The 15813-nt window shown below is 32.3% G+C and overlaps 1 protein-coding gene across 1 annotated transcript; it reads left to right on the top strand.

Annotated features, from left to right (window-relative positions):
* The first annotated feature begins 5514 nt into the window (after nucleotides 1-5514).
* LOC129882775 (phospholipase A1-Igamma2, chloroplastic-like) lies at nucleotides 5515-15158 on the top strand. Its single transcript, XM_055957220.1, has 4 exons — nucleotides 5515-6166; nucleotides 6258-6502; nucleotides 6589-7080; nucleotides 14788-15158. The coding sequence occupies exons 1-4, from the start codon at nucleotides 5600-5602 to the stop codon at nucleotides 15017-15019; spliced, it is 1536 nt and encodes a 511-aa protein (XP_055813195.1). The 5' UTR covers nucleotides 5515-5599; the 3' UTR covers nucleotides 15020-15158.
* Nucleotides 15159-15813: the final 655 nt, after the last annotated feature.

Below are 15813 nucleotides of genomic sequence, written 5' to 3'. Positions count from 1 at the left end.
GCTTAGGGAGTAAAATCCTTACCTTAAGTGTGGAAATCCATGGAAAATTGATGAAAATCGCCTTAGGTCGCCTTCTGTCGTTTTAGAAACTGTTTTTGCAGGATTAGCCTATTTCTGGGGTTTTTTCTAACTTAAGTTACGACTGTCCCACTCTGACGGCCCGGCCCTGGCGGAATATGTGAAAAACGTGAGCTCGGAGTTTGAGTTCCAAGCCCCTATTTCAAACCACACCCTCTTCTAAAGACATGTAAAATTATACCCTTCACGCCAAAGTCCAATTTTGGGAGTTTTACTCTCCCGAATGCGATTCCGCGAAGCCGTAAATGCTCCGTATTGTCTTGGCTATCAGCTTACCCAACCAAAACGGAGATTCGATCCCCCACCATTCACAAAGTCACCCTAGACTTCACCTGACTCAGAATTCATCTAAGTCTGACCTAGACTAAAATTTTTCAAAGTTATTACCCGAAGTTTTCTGGCCCAAAATCCTTTCTCATTGGCCTATCCCTAACGACGGGGGCAGATCGTTACAAACTTACAAGTTAAAAGTATGATAATTGTGCTAAGAGAATGATGAGGACCGGTTAGTAGAGTATTTAACTGTCATCCTTGTTCATCTGCTTTGAATGCAAAGAGCTTATGTTTGGAAAGTCGGTGATTTCATTCCTTGCCAAGGAAAGGATCAAGTCCGAGGAAATGTATAGTACGTTTCAAAAAACTGAAGGTTCCAAATTTATTTGTATTATTAGTCTACACATACATTTGTCGCACATGAACCCCTATTGACGAGTACAATTTTTTTTTTTTAATTTATAATTATCACATATATTTAAAGAAGGAAAAGTGTTCAAATGCCCTTTAATTGTGATAAATTGACTAAACATGCTCTCCATTAATATTTGGCCACTTGGTCCCCTCCGTCCCAAATTATGTCATACTTTTTTCTTTAGTTCGTCATTATCATTACTAAGAAACGATTAGAAGCACACAATTGTTGATGAGAAAAAAATTCACAAAATATCGTAGAGTGAAGTTGTGAAACTTATTTTTCATATTTTCATTATATAATCATTTTTCTCATTTTTAAGAAATTATATTTTTAAAAAATAAAATCATTAAATTTTTTTGACTAATTAAAAATTAAAAAATCATGCCAAACATAACCTAAATTGGTTTGATTTGACGTAAGATACGGTATAATTCATTGGCTGCAACTTTGTTTGCATTGGCCTACATTGAAAGGGCCTCGCCAGAAAAGAATCACAAAACAGGCTGCCATGAGTTCGACATTCCAAAAAAAAAGGCCCATAATTACATTGAGGTATATAAATGGGGAGTATAATGTTGGGTATTCATCTCAATCCTCTCGACAAAAATTTACATCATATATAAAATAACTTTTTAAATTTTTATATATAGTATAGATTTTGAATCACCAAAACATAAGATTACAAGTTTATGTTCCAAATTCAAATTCCAAATATTATATTTTTATTTTTCGAGTTTCTTATGAAAATTTTGGACCCGCTAGAGTATGTAAGATGAGAGAATATACGTATAAAAGGGATCATTAGATTAGACTTCCGTGGGAGGTGGCCTGCAACCTTAGATGTACCATGTTCAATAATTCAACGCTGAGGCAAAGGCAACTTTGGTATATTTATTTTAGAAAATAAAAGAGGAGATGAATACTACTTCAACTTTTTAATCTCTCTGTCTCAATTTATGTGACACCTTTCAAATTTTAAAGTTCAAACAAGTCTATTTTTTACCGTAAATTTTTCATACCTTTCAAATATTATAAATTGTCAAATATTGTAACTTATATTACTTTTTATATAATTTAGAAATATACAAATTTCATTTCAAAAAAAATTATAGATTTCATGCGCAAATTTCCAATCAAATTTAAATTGCTGACTCATAAAAAATAAAAATACTACATAAATTGAGATAGAAGAATATTTTATTTTGAGGGTCACAAGTCACAACTTGCAAGGAAAGACGTAAACAATGTAACAACTAAACTATATATAGGAAGATTTAGGGCTATCCATACCTTTTGCGTCAGTCATTAATGTTGCTTTTGGGGTGGGCCTTTAAGCCAGGGACATTTCGTTAGTAGCAAAATCTCTTTCACAAAAGATATTGATTATGGTCTACGAATTAAATTGATTAATTTTAAGGGAAAAACTATTTGCTTATATAAATATCCCTATCATATTTACTAATTCTTTCTATAGTTTGAAATAATTACATATTATTTTACTAATTAATAATTTCATATCAAATTTTAACTTAAATCTAGATACACATATTGTTGCTACAAAATACACTCTACATAGAAAGAGAGGCGAGCCAAAGAGAAAGAGAGGCGAGTAGAATAAGAAGGATGAGAGAGAGAGAGTCAGTGTATTCCTAATTCATGAGAATCACACTAGATACATTTTGAATACATTCTAAAATATAGATACATATGGTGAGAGGCGTGCGAGATAGGAGAGAGGCGAGAGAGGTATTGTATAGCACGAATGGTAATTTCGAAAACTCAAGAGAAGGCACATAATTAGGCCCTAAAATAGTGAGATTTGTGTTGTTTGCTCTAATTTTTAATTGTCAAACTTACATAGAAATGGCATATTAAGAAAATATTTATCATTTATAGCAATAACATTTCTTTTACTGCATACTTATAATACACTTATAATACAGTTTTAATATATATTACAGAGAACAATTTATAAAACATATATAATGCAAGTTTTATTCATGGACAATAATATATTTATCAAGACACTATAATACATTGTGTCAATTTTTTTACCAACAAGTATAATATATTTTAAAACACTTATAATACATTTATACTACATGCATAGTTTACTTTTAATACATAATAGATTTATCATAATATTGTTGTGTATTATTATAAATGGTAATCCATAAAACATATTACTAAAATGCAGTAATTTTTTCATTTTAATTAAGAGAATTTAAGATGATTTAGGAGTACTAATACTTTCAAATAAATATCCAACTCAATAATACCTTTTATTGTGTAACAATTTAATCCAAAAATAGAGATAATTTGAAGGCGACAACTCCAATTGCATATACACCTTAACACCAAAATAGGCTAATACGATCATACGTAAGTGAACTTTATTTCCTCATGAATTCCCCAATTTTTTTACAATTTATTTTGTCAAGTATCATTCTTTTATCATTAATTCCAATCAATTTTTTGTGTTGAAAATCAATTGGGTGTTGCTCGATCTTATTGGAATAACTTGGAGGAATCAATATAATATTTGATCTAAAACTTCACCAAATTTGTATCAAATCTTTCCAAATTGATATACAAGCTCAAGATATTTTCAAGATTTTGGAACAACACCAAGGGTGTGTTTTAGTACGTTCCATGAAAAATGTTTTCCTAGAAAATGTTGATTTCTAACTTATTTTTTTATGTTTGGTTGGTGAGTGCCAAATATTTTTCAAAAAATATTTTATATTATTTGGTTAGTGAATGAAAATATTTTTTAGAAAATATCTTTTATTTTTGACTAGAGAGTAGAAAATATTTTTTAGGAAAATAGTTTCTGACATGAAAATCAATTCTAGTAATTCACTCGGGATCCGACCCCGACACATGATGTGGGACCCAAGTCGACTTTCAACCCAAGATTCGACTTTCAAATTTAGATTCGATCCCGACTTTCGAACCGAAATCCGACCACACTCGACTCTAGACCTAACTTTCAAATAATTTTATTTTTTAAAAAAATATTTTTAATTTTTTTTGGGAGTGGGGGGGGGGGGGGGTTGGGGGGCTGGTGGGGGGTCGAGGTAGGGCATGGGGTAAAAAAAATGAATTTTTCAAAATGTGAAATATTTTTTAAAAATAAACTTTTGATTTTTTCTTAAAAATTTTAAATTATTTTTTTTGGGGGGAGGGGGGTCGTGGTAGGGGTGGGGTAAGAAGAAAACATTGTAATTTGATGTTGGATTTTGGAAAATGTTTTCCTTAGTTTTTGGAAGGAATTAAATCATTTTCCTTAAATTTGAGGAAAATAATCTGATTTGAAAAACATTATTCAAAATATTTAAGTCAATCAAACATAAGAAAATTAAAAAAAGTTTTCTTTCCTTCCTACAAAACACACTCTTAATCAAAAATAATTCTGATTAATTTTGCAAACCCCAATTTCAGCTTCAAAGCTTCATAAAAGGGGGTGAAATTTACCCCAATAATCACTAATTCCAGTTGAATTTAACGATTTAAGCTTCACTACACTATGAAAACTAGATTTCAAACCTTCAATCAACTCCAAACCAGAGATGACAATTCCAATAATTGGAGGTCAAATGAAATAACATAATTGTAGATTTTAGTAATTTCAGTTCTTGATTCGAATCTCAAACAAAATAAGAAATCATCAATTTAGATATTCGATTACCCATCAGTTTTAGACCTTCAACAATGATTAAATAAGGAAGAACAATGATAGAATTTTGAAAGTTGTATATATAATGTGAAAATTTTATTACTATATTTTGGATGTCAAAACGATACTATAAGTTATTATTATAAATATGATGTTTTATTTCATTAAAAATGGGATTTGTGTGTTTCCTTTAAATGGGTTGAAGATTGTTGTTTTTCATAAGTGGCCACCGGGTACATGAACATGCAACTGCCAACTATGTTTACAAATTTTATTTAATAGTATATATGTTTCTAATGATCTTAATCAACTCTAGCTTAGTAGTTTATATTAAGTAGAAATAAATAGTACATCATCCGTTTCATTTTTTTTTTGTCTAATAATATATATATATATAAAATATTTTTTGATACATTTAATTTTTTGTACTTTATTTTCAGATAAACATTACTATTATGAAGAGATTTGACTGTATTATATTGCGATGATGAGCGGAGTTATAACAAAGTTAATTTTTTTTAAAAAGGAAATCATAATTCGGAATCTTCTTGAAAAATTCATTTAGGTCAACCTCCAAAGTTCCACGAATATTAGCTACTAGTATTCAAAATAGTTCCATGTGATACATGCGCACTTCATTTTTCTTCACATCAACACTTTTCAAATTTGTTTTTACTTATTCAGTATTTAAAAAATAAATTTTTATTTTTATTTGTTATTTTTAACATATAATAAAAAAAGATTTTTTTCTATTGTATCCTCAATATTAATTATTTATTCGCTAAATTATTTTTTAAGATTTAAGATCGACTATACATCAATTAATCTGAGTATTGTGATAAAATTATCATATTTATCATTATTTCTTAAGAGTCATGCAAAGTTTAAAATGAACAAATAAAAATGAAGAGAGAGTATATATATTAACCTAGCTTCCATTTTCTAAAGAAGCTACCATACATCTTTTTTTTCAAACTACTATTATATCAACCTTGCTTCCATCTCTCTTTTGAATTATTATTATTACTATATATATATATATATATATATATATATATATATATATTAAACCGGACCATCATCATTTTTCTTCATCCCATACATAACCCCTCCTCAGCTAAGCCCCATCATTGACTTCATTTGTTTCATCAATGGCTTCTCTCACTAACTCTACTCTTACATTCCAAACATGTACACCCCATCAGCACGAAAGTACATCTAATTTTTCATTTCTTCCTTCCTTGTATTTCCCTACTAGAGTCAAGTTGTCAACCAGAACACTCTCTTTGTCCTCTAAAACTAGCCGATCTTTCACATCTATTGTCAGTGAGTTCGAAAAAGAAAAGGGCAACAAATCCGTCGATCAATTAGAAGAAAATGAAAGTAGTATTACTACTACAACGGCGAAAATTGAAGAATTAGAAGTAGCAGATCGATGGCTAGAAATTCACGGTCAAGATGATTGGGTAGGTATGCTTGATCCAATGGATCCACTTCTACGTAACGAATTAATTCGTTATGGAGAAATGGCTCAAGCTTGTTACGATGCTTTCGATTTTGATCCGTATTCTAAGTATTGTGGGAGTTGCAAATTTCCACGGCGCAAGTTTTTTGATGGATTGGGCATGGCAGACTATGGGTATGATATCACACGTTATCTATATGCAACTTCAAACATTAATTTGCCAAATTTCTTCAAGCAATCGCGTTGGCCTAAGGTATTTTGTGTCTGTCTCATCTGAAAAGTCAAAATTGTTAGAAAAAAAGATATATTTTTATTTACTTAATCATATTATGTTGGAATAATAGATATGGAGCAAAAACGCAAATTGGATCGGTTACGTTGCTGTTTCAAATGACGAAACAACGGAACGTTTAGGCCGCCGTGACATAACAATAGCATGGAGAGGCACCGTGACTCGTTTGGAATGGATTGCTGATTTAATGGATTACCTCCGTCCGATTTCTTCAGACAATATACCTTGCCCTGATCCTAATGTCAAGGTGGAATCTGGATTTCTTGATCTTTACACTGACAAAGACGAGAAGTGCAGGTACTTACTATCCATCGTACCAATTTCAGAATTTATGGTTTTTTTTCTTTTCAGATTTGTTAGTAAAATTTGAATGATTTATTCAGGTATTGCAAGTTCTCAGCAAGAGAACAAATACTAACGGAGATGAAGAGAATTTTAGAAATGTACCCAGACGAGGAAATGAGCATAACGGTTACCGGACACAGCTTAGGTAGCGCTCTAGCAATATTAAGTGCGTACGACATTGTCGAAACGGGATTAAATGTAAAGGCGGATACAAGTGCTGTGCCTATTTGTGTTTTTTCATTTTCAGGGCCAAGAGTTGGTAACGCAAGGTTCAAAGAAAGAATTGAAAAATTAGGTGTAAAAGTTCTAAGAGTTGTGAATGTTCATGACATTGTGCCAAAATCACCAGGATTAGTGTTGAATGAGCATTCACCGTCTATGGTTATGAAAATATGTGAAAAGTTGCCGTGGAGTTATTCACATGTTGGAGTGGAGTTGGCGTTGGATCATAAGAACTCACCTTTTTTGAAACCAACTAATGATCTTGTTTGTGCACATAATTTGGAGGCTCATTTGCATTTGCTTGACGGGTTAGTCTTCTCTCTTCATCTTTTTTGTGTTTTTCGTCCTAGTTGAAAGGAAAAAAAAGTACTTCTTATCGAAATATTTTTACATTATCTGATTTAAACTCAAGACAACTGATCAACTTCAGGTGGTTGTATTTATTTATTTTTGGCACATAATTATTAACAATTAGAGAATTTGAATCAAAACTAGTCCAACAATCATGGATGATTACAAAAGTGTTTAATTTAATCAATTAAAGTTGTAAATGCATTTATACAATCATTGAAAATGTTATGTGGTTCTCATATTTGTTGGAGGAAGAGGATGCATAATTTGTTGGAGCTATAACTTAAGACTTAAGTTGGTTTTTCACCAAATGAGAAAATAATAATCCAAGTTCATTATAATATATTTTTAAAATAATCTTATAGCTAAATCTATAAATTCAAGTTTTTTTTTTATTTTTTACTTTAAATAATTTTTTTGCTTAGTAAAAAATGGTTAAACAGTACTACTTGAAACAGAATATAAAAACAACCCATAATTCAAGAGCTAATAATCCAAAGTATATATATATATATATAAATTAAAGGTAGTTATGAGGTAGACAAGTGGGATCTGTAATTATTTAAAGTTCAAGATATATCTTGAACAGATGCATAGATGAAGACTTCAAAAAGAAAAATAATAAACAAAGGCAAGTGCACAGACATCACATTATTTTTAATGAATAGAGAAAGTGGTAAAAAGAAAAATAATAAACAAAGGCAAGTGCACAGACATCACATTATTTTTAATGAATAGAGAAAGTAGTAGTAATCTGTATTGTAAAAACGTTGAAACAATAACAATAATTTCTAAAAATAAAAAACAGAAACTGGAAATAAGAACAGTGTCTGAAAAATTATGTAAGAACAAAAAATCAAGTTCACTGAATGCACAATGTGTCCTTAAGGAAATTATTCCCCTCTATGTACCAAAGATTTTGGAATCTTTCCTCCCAGGATAGAACGATTTACTCACCAAAATAGCGGTACAACAAATTATGGTGACTGCGAACCACTCGAAAGCTGTATATCACACGAGTTTTTAGGAAGATCAGAAAAGAAGAAGAAGAAGATGTTTTTTCAGAAATTTTCATTAGGACAATTCTGAAGATCAACAAAAATATATATCATGCTTGCAACTTTTCAGAAAAGGTGTCTGTTGGGAAAAGATCACAACTTTAAGGTTTACAACTATTTCAGAAAAGGTTGCAACCTTTCAGAAAAAATCTGTTGGAAAAAATGGTAGAAAATGTTTTAAATTAATCCGGGAAATAAAGAAATGGGTCGGGTCACGGGTCAAGATTATTCAATTACTCAATTAATTAAATAATAATAATTAATTAAAAAATTAAAGAAAATTTGGTCCAAAATGATTATCAATCAATCAGATCATTTGACCGAATCGAATCCGAATCCGAATCCGAAGCCGAGCCGAGCGAGCGACGACGACGGCGTGAGGGGAGACCCTCTTCTTGACCCTTTAGCAACATGAAGGAGTGCTTCTACTTTTAAGTAGGAGACTTTTTTCTTTCCACCACCTATGTGGACAAATGCTTATTTCCCTCCACTTCTTTTCCCTCCATTTCCCATTCAACCTATCAATTAAACCCAACCATCCCCCACATGAATGGAAATGGCTATAAGATAAAGGAATTCACGCATAAGTGTGTGATATACAAGCGAAGATTAATTGCATCTGGATAAGTAGGCTTTCCTTTGAACTTTTCATAGTGAACTTATATAAGATATACTTGATCAATTGGTAGATGTGATATCTTTGAACTGTCGAACTTTGTTGTATAACTAGAAAACATAAGTCACACAATTAACCCTCAACCATCTATGGTTCTCACGGTTGTGTTCGTTTCAGCCATGAACACCGTCTGATTTTGTGAATGCATAAAAAATGGGCCTTTACCGTCATTCCCCTTGAAGCAGCTTATACTTCACACTCACATAGGTAATTTCTAAACGTGTAGTCCTATAGACGCACTATCTAGTCATTTTCTGCCAGACTTAGATAATCATTAAAAAACTTTAATACTTTATTAACTCATTAAAAAGCCTTAAGGTTTTATCCTTGTTTCTGAATATTGTCATCATTATGAGAATAGGTTGAGTTATTTGACAATGTTGAACCGCCATTCATAACTTTGTTTTATCTCTGTGAACCTAGTTTTTGGGAGCTCTAGTCTACTAGGTAGAGTTACCGTCATGATGACTTGTCATTGGCCTTAACCCCATTCCCCTCGATGATATTTTAACAGCCTCTCTAGATAGGCCTTTTGTTAATGGATCTGATACATTATCTCTTGACTTTACGTAGTCAATAGTGATAACCCCACTAGAGAGTAGTTGTCTAACAATATTGTGTTGCCGTCGAATGTGATGCGATTTTTCGTTATACATAACGCTCTCTGCCCTACCTATTGCCGCTTGGCTATCACAATGTATACATATAGATGCCAAAGGTTTGGGCCAAAATGGAATATCTTCCAAGAAATTTCGGAGCCATTTAGCTTTTTCATCGGCCTTGTCTAAAGCTATAAATTCAGACTCCATTGTAGAGCGAACGATGCATGTCTGTTTTGATGATTTCCAAGATACTGTTCCTCCACCAACGGTGAAACCATATCCACTCGTGGATTTAACTTCAGATGATCCGGTGATCCAGTTTGCATCACTATATCCCTCAATTACTGCAGGATATTTATTATAATGCAAAACATAGTTTTGGGTGTGTTTTAAATACCCCAAGATTCATTTCATTGCCATCCAATGAGTTGATTGGGATTACTCGTGAATCGACTCAGCTTGCTAATAGCACATGCTATATCTGATTGTGTACAATTCATAATATACATCAAACTTCCCAAAACTAGTGCATAGTCCAATTGTGAGTCACTTTCACCTTCATTTTTTTGAAGGGCAAAACTTACATCAATTGGAGTTTTTGCAACATTGAAATTTAAATACTTGAACTTATCAAGTATCTTTTCAATATAATTTGACTGTGATAATGCTAGACCTTGTGGAGTTTTATGGATCCTAATTTCTAAGATCAAATCTACAACCCCTAAATCTTTCATGTCAAAGTTGCTAGCTAGCATATGCTTCTTATCATTCACATCGGCAATATCTCTACTCATTATTAACATGTCATCAACATATAAACAAACAATGACTTCATGATTTGGAGTATTTTTAATGTAAACACATTTGTCATACTCATTAATCTTAAATCCATTTGCCAACATTGTTGGTCAAATTTCGCATGCCATTGTTTAAGTCCATAAAGTGACTTAACAAGTTTGCACGCTTTTCTTTCTTTACCAAAAACTACGAAACTCTTAGGTTGTTTCATGTAAATTTTTTTCTCCAATTCTCCATTTAAGAAAGTCGTCTTGACATCTATTTGATGGATTTCAAGACCATATACGGTTGTCAGTGCCACTAACACCCAAATAGATGTTATCCTTGTTACCGACGAATATGTGTCAAAGTAATTAAGGCCTTCTTTCTGTCTATATTCTTTGACCATAAGTCTTGCATTATATTTGTCAATAGTGCCATCAACTTTCATTTTCCTTTTAAAAATCCATTTTGATCCTAAAGGTTTATTTCCAGGAGGAAAATTAACCAATTATCATGTATGGTTATTCAAAATTGATTGAATCTCACTATTGACTGCCTCTTTCCAAAATGCTGAATTAGAAGAAGACATTGCTGCTTTAAATGTTTGAGGCTCATTTTCAAGCAAGAATGTCATAAAATTTGGTCCAAAGAAAGTAGATATCCTTTGACGTTTGCTACGCCTTGGATCCTCTTCGGTTGATTTACTTTCCATTGGTTCTTCTTGAGGTTGTTTAGATTTTTCACTTGGCGACTCACATTCTATTTTATATGGATAAATGTTTTCAAAGAATTCAGCATTATCTGATTAAATTATCGTATTAACATGAATGTCGGGATTGTCTGCTTTGTGAATCAAAAATCGACAAGCTTTGTTGTTTGTAGCATAGCCAATAAAAATACAATCTATGGTTTTTGATCCGATTTTTATCCTTTTGGGCAAAGGAACTTGGACCTTTGCTAAACACCCCACACTTTAAAATATTTCAAGTTGGGTTTTCTTCCTATCCATAGTTCATATGGAATATATTGTGTTTTGCTGTGGAGCACCCTGTTGAGTATTCGATTAGCTGTAAGGATAGCTTCCCCCACAAGTTCTGCGGTAAATCGAAACTTATTAATAAAACATTCATCATTTCTTTTAATGTTCAGTTTTTCCTTTCCGTAATTCCATTTGATTGTGGTGTGTAAGGGGCAGTAGTTTGATAAATAATTCCATATTCTAAATATATCTCTGCAAAATGAGATTCGTATTCTCTACCCCTATCATTTCTAATTATTTTTATCTTTTTATTCAATTGATTTTCCACTTCGTTCTTTTATTGCTTAAATGCATCAATTGCTTCATCCTTACTATTAAGCAAATACACATAACAATATCAAGTGTAATCTTCAATAAAAGTTCTAAAATACTTTTTTCCACCACGAGTTGGTGTTGACTTCATATCACAAATGTCTGTGTGGATCACTTCTAAGGGATTGGAGTTCCTTTCAATAGATTTATAAGGATGCTTAGCATACTTAGATTCAACACATACTTGACATTTTGATTTATTGCAATTAAAGTTAGGCAATACATTTAAGTTAATCAGTTTTCGTAAGGTTTTACGATTGACATGTCCTAAATGTGAATGCCATAAATTATTTAACTCAAGTAAGTAAGAAGAAGCTTGAACTTTATTATCATCAACAACCATTACATTTAGTTTGAAAAGACCCTCAGTGAGGTAGCTTTTTTCTAAATACATTTCATTCTTACTGACAACTACTTCGTCTAAAACTAGAACACACTTGAATCCATTCTTGATAAGAAGACCGACAGAAACCAAGTTATTTCGCATTTCTAGAACATGATAAACTTTGTTTAGAGTCACCACCTTGCCGGATGCCATTTTCAGAAATACCCTACTATATCCTTCAACATTAGCCGTTGCAGAATTTCCCATATAGATAGTCGCATCAGGCGTTGCAGGGAAATAAGTAGCGAAGGCTTCTCGAACTGCACAAACATGTTACGTAGCTCCTGAATCAAGCCACCATTCTTTGGGATTTCCTACCAGGTTGCATTTCGATAGCATTTCACACAGATCATACATGCCTTCGTTATTCTCCACCATATTGACTTGTCCCTTTCCCTTGTTCTTTTTCGAGAGACGACAATCTAGTGTTTTGTGGCCAGCTTTTCCACAATTATAACAATTGCCCTTGAATTTTTTCTTGTTCTGCTCCTTATTCTTTCCAAAAGGTTTCTTTCTTTTCTTATTCTTTGGAGCAGCATCTTCAATGATGTTCGCTCCCATAATCATTGAATTTTCATGCGACTTCTTTTCGGTTGTTTTGTTATCTTCCTCAATCTTGAGACGAATCACAAGATCTTCCAACTTCGTTTCCTTGCGATTGTGCTTTAGATAATTTTTGAAATCTCTCCACGAAGGAGACAACTTTTCTATTATTGCAGCCACTTAAAATGCTTCATTAACTACCATACCTTCAGCAATAAGGTCATGAAAAATAAGTTGTAGTTGTTGAACTTGGGTTCCAGCGGTTCTGCTATCTATCATTTTATAGTCTAGAAACTTAGCAACCACAAATTTTTTAAGCATGCATCTTCAGTCTTATACTTCTTCTCAAGTGCATCCCACAATTCTTTAGAAGTTTTCACAACACTGTAGACATTGTACAAATTATCATCCAAAGCACTTAGGATGTAGCCCTTGCATAGAAAATCCGCCTGTGTCCATACCTCAGAAATCATAAATTTTTCATTGGCCCGCATATCAACAGCAGGCACATGAGGGTCTTCGTTGGTGAACTTCTGCATACCAAGAGTGGTAAGCCAAAAGAACACCCTTTGCTTCCATTCTTTGAAGTTGGCTCCAGAAAATTTTCCTGATTTTTCCATCGGTGGCACAGAAGTGCTACTTGTTGCAACAACAGTCGCAGAAGTAGTAGCAGTTTCACTTGCCATTTTTTTTCACTGTCAAAATAGACAAACTGTTTTAATACTTCAGAATGTCAAACTTTTTACAACAACAACGATGAAGTTTTTATATTCTTTAAATCGTTGTACAAGTATGAACTTTAATATTCCAACGAAGTTTTTATACTCTTCAAGTCAGAATACCAAATTTTATACGAAATAGAAAACCATATAGGTTTTAGTCTCCAAACAAAATACAGTTTAATCAGAAAAATAGAAATGACAATAATTTCCTTAAGATTGTTAGTAATCTGTACTGTAAAAACGTTGAAACAATAACAATAATTTTTGAAAATAAAAGATAGAAACTGGAAATAAGAACAGTGTCTGAACAATTATGTAAGAACAAAAAATTGAGCCCACTGAATGCGCAGTGTGTCCTTAAGAAAATTATTCCCCTCTATGTACCTAAGGTTTTGAAATCTTTTATCCTAGGATAACACTATTTACTCACCAAAATAGCGGTACAGCAAATTATGGTGACTGCGAACCACTTGAAGGTTGTATATCACACGAGTTTTTAGGAAGAGCAGAAAAGAAGAAGAAGAAGATATTTTTTCAGAAATTTTCTTTAGGAACAATTCTGAGGAACAATAGAAATATATAGCTTGCTTGCAACTTTTCAGAAAAGGTGCCTGTTGGAAAAATGTCACAAGTTTCAGAAAAAATCCGTTGGAAAAAAAGGTAGGAAATGTTTTAAATTAATTCGGGAAAGAAAGAAATGGGTCGGATCACGGGTTAGAATTTTTCAATTACTCAACTAATTAAATAATAATTAATTAAAAAATTAAAGGAAATTTGGTCCAAAAAGATTATCAATCAATCTAAAGCCTAGCCGAGCGACGACAACGGCGCAAGCGAGGGGAGACCCTCTTCTTGACCCTTTAGCAACATGAAAGAGTGTTTCTACTTTTAAGTAAGAGACTTTTTTTTCACCACCTGTGTGGGACAAATGCTTATTTCATTAAGCAAGAGGGAGCAACTCATTTTTCCCTCCACTTTTTTTTCCTCCATTTTTCATTCAACCTATCAATTAAACCCAACAGAAAGATGAGTCACTACTCATACATTAGTTTAATGGGCATTCTCTAGAGTATTATATATCTTGTTGTAGAGTTTCTAGACATACAAATCTTATTCACACGAACTCGCCCTAGATTTAGTTGGAAAGGTAGGTGTTCAATATGTTCCTTGCTTGCGAACTTCCACCGTGTAAAAACTCTAATACCAACAATAACAAAAAATTTCAAAGAAAAAAATAATCCTTTTGATCATTTTAGTAAACAATAATTTGCTTAGGGGACCAGCTTCTCGTTCATGCAAGACGTTACCCCACTCAAGTTTGAATCAGAGTCGAATATCATATCAGAGTAGAAGAATAATCTTGAAGTTGAATTTTATTACCATTCATCATTAAAAACAAAATTCATGTGCTTGAGTTATGAAAATAAAAAAGAATTAAGCTTGTACATAAAGGACGTATATATATATATATATTAAAAGTATGAATATTTTTTTAACAATTTAAACTATTAGACGTGAGATTGATTTTTGACTTTATATGTGGACAGATATCATGGAAAAGGGAGAAGATTCGTGCTTGAAAAGGGAAGAGACATAGCATTAGTGAACAAAGCATGTGATTTCTTGAAAGATCATTATTGTGTTCCTCCTAATTGGAGGCAAGATGAGAACAAAGGCATGATAAGAGACAAAGATGGACGTTGGATTCAGCCTGAACGTCCCAGACTTGATGATCATCCTCCTGATATTCACCATCATCTCAAACATTTAGGACTTTAATTAATTCATCTTCTTCATATATATTATTATTATATTAGGGTAATAATTAAGTATATGTACTCTAATAATTAACGCGATCCATCTTGCAATGGTAAATACCTACATTTGCATGTTAAATTACACACTTACATTGTCAAGATTTTTTATTTTTTTTTGGTTTTCCACACGGTATTCGGAGCCCTGACTAAATTCGGATCGCGCATTGCAGGGTTCATTCGGAGGTGACGCTTCTAACAAATTTTTTTCCATACTCATGACTCAAACTCGAGACTTCTGATTTAGGATGAAGCGGTCTCACTACTGCACCTGAACCCATATTGATTACATTGTCAAGATTAAATGATTTAATGTAGTGAAAACATATATTAACTGTTTTCAAGACAAAAAGTCCTAGGTTGTATACTTAATTTATGAAAAGATATAGAGCGAAAGGGACTAGACCTTACCTTTGATACGCATATAATGAAAAGCTAAGTTAGCTATCATTATTGACACAAATAATTTTTCAGACCTTTGATCAGATGCCTGAAGAAGTTAAAGGATAACTTAATAATAATCATCTAATTTGCACAGTGGGAATACCTTGTCCATAACTGCTTTGATGTTCCACAATATTTGATGCTCTATTTTTCACAAGTGTTTATTTTAAAAGTTTTACAGTATTTTTATTATTATTTTAAGAAGTGTGTACGTATTCTTAAAAAATAAGGTGTTTTGTCAAGTTTTTGAGATAAAATAAATATTTTTGGAGAGTAGCATAAATTATTTTGCATAAGATGAAAAAAATAGTTTTT

This window comes from Solanum dulcamara, chromosome 3 (genome assembly GCF_947179165.1).
Source record: "Solanum dulcamara chromosome 3, daSolDulc1.2, whole genome shotgun sequence".
Taxonomy (NCBI): domain Eukaryota; kingdom Viridiplantae; phylum Streptophyta; class Magnoliopsida; order Solanales; family Solanaceae; genus Solanum; species Solanum dulcamara.
This window is presented reverse-complemented; position numbering and strand designations above follow the sequence as displayed.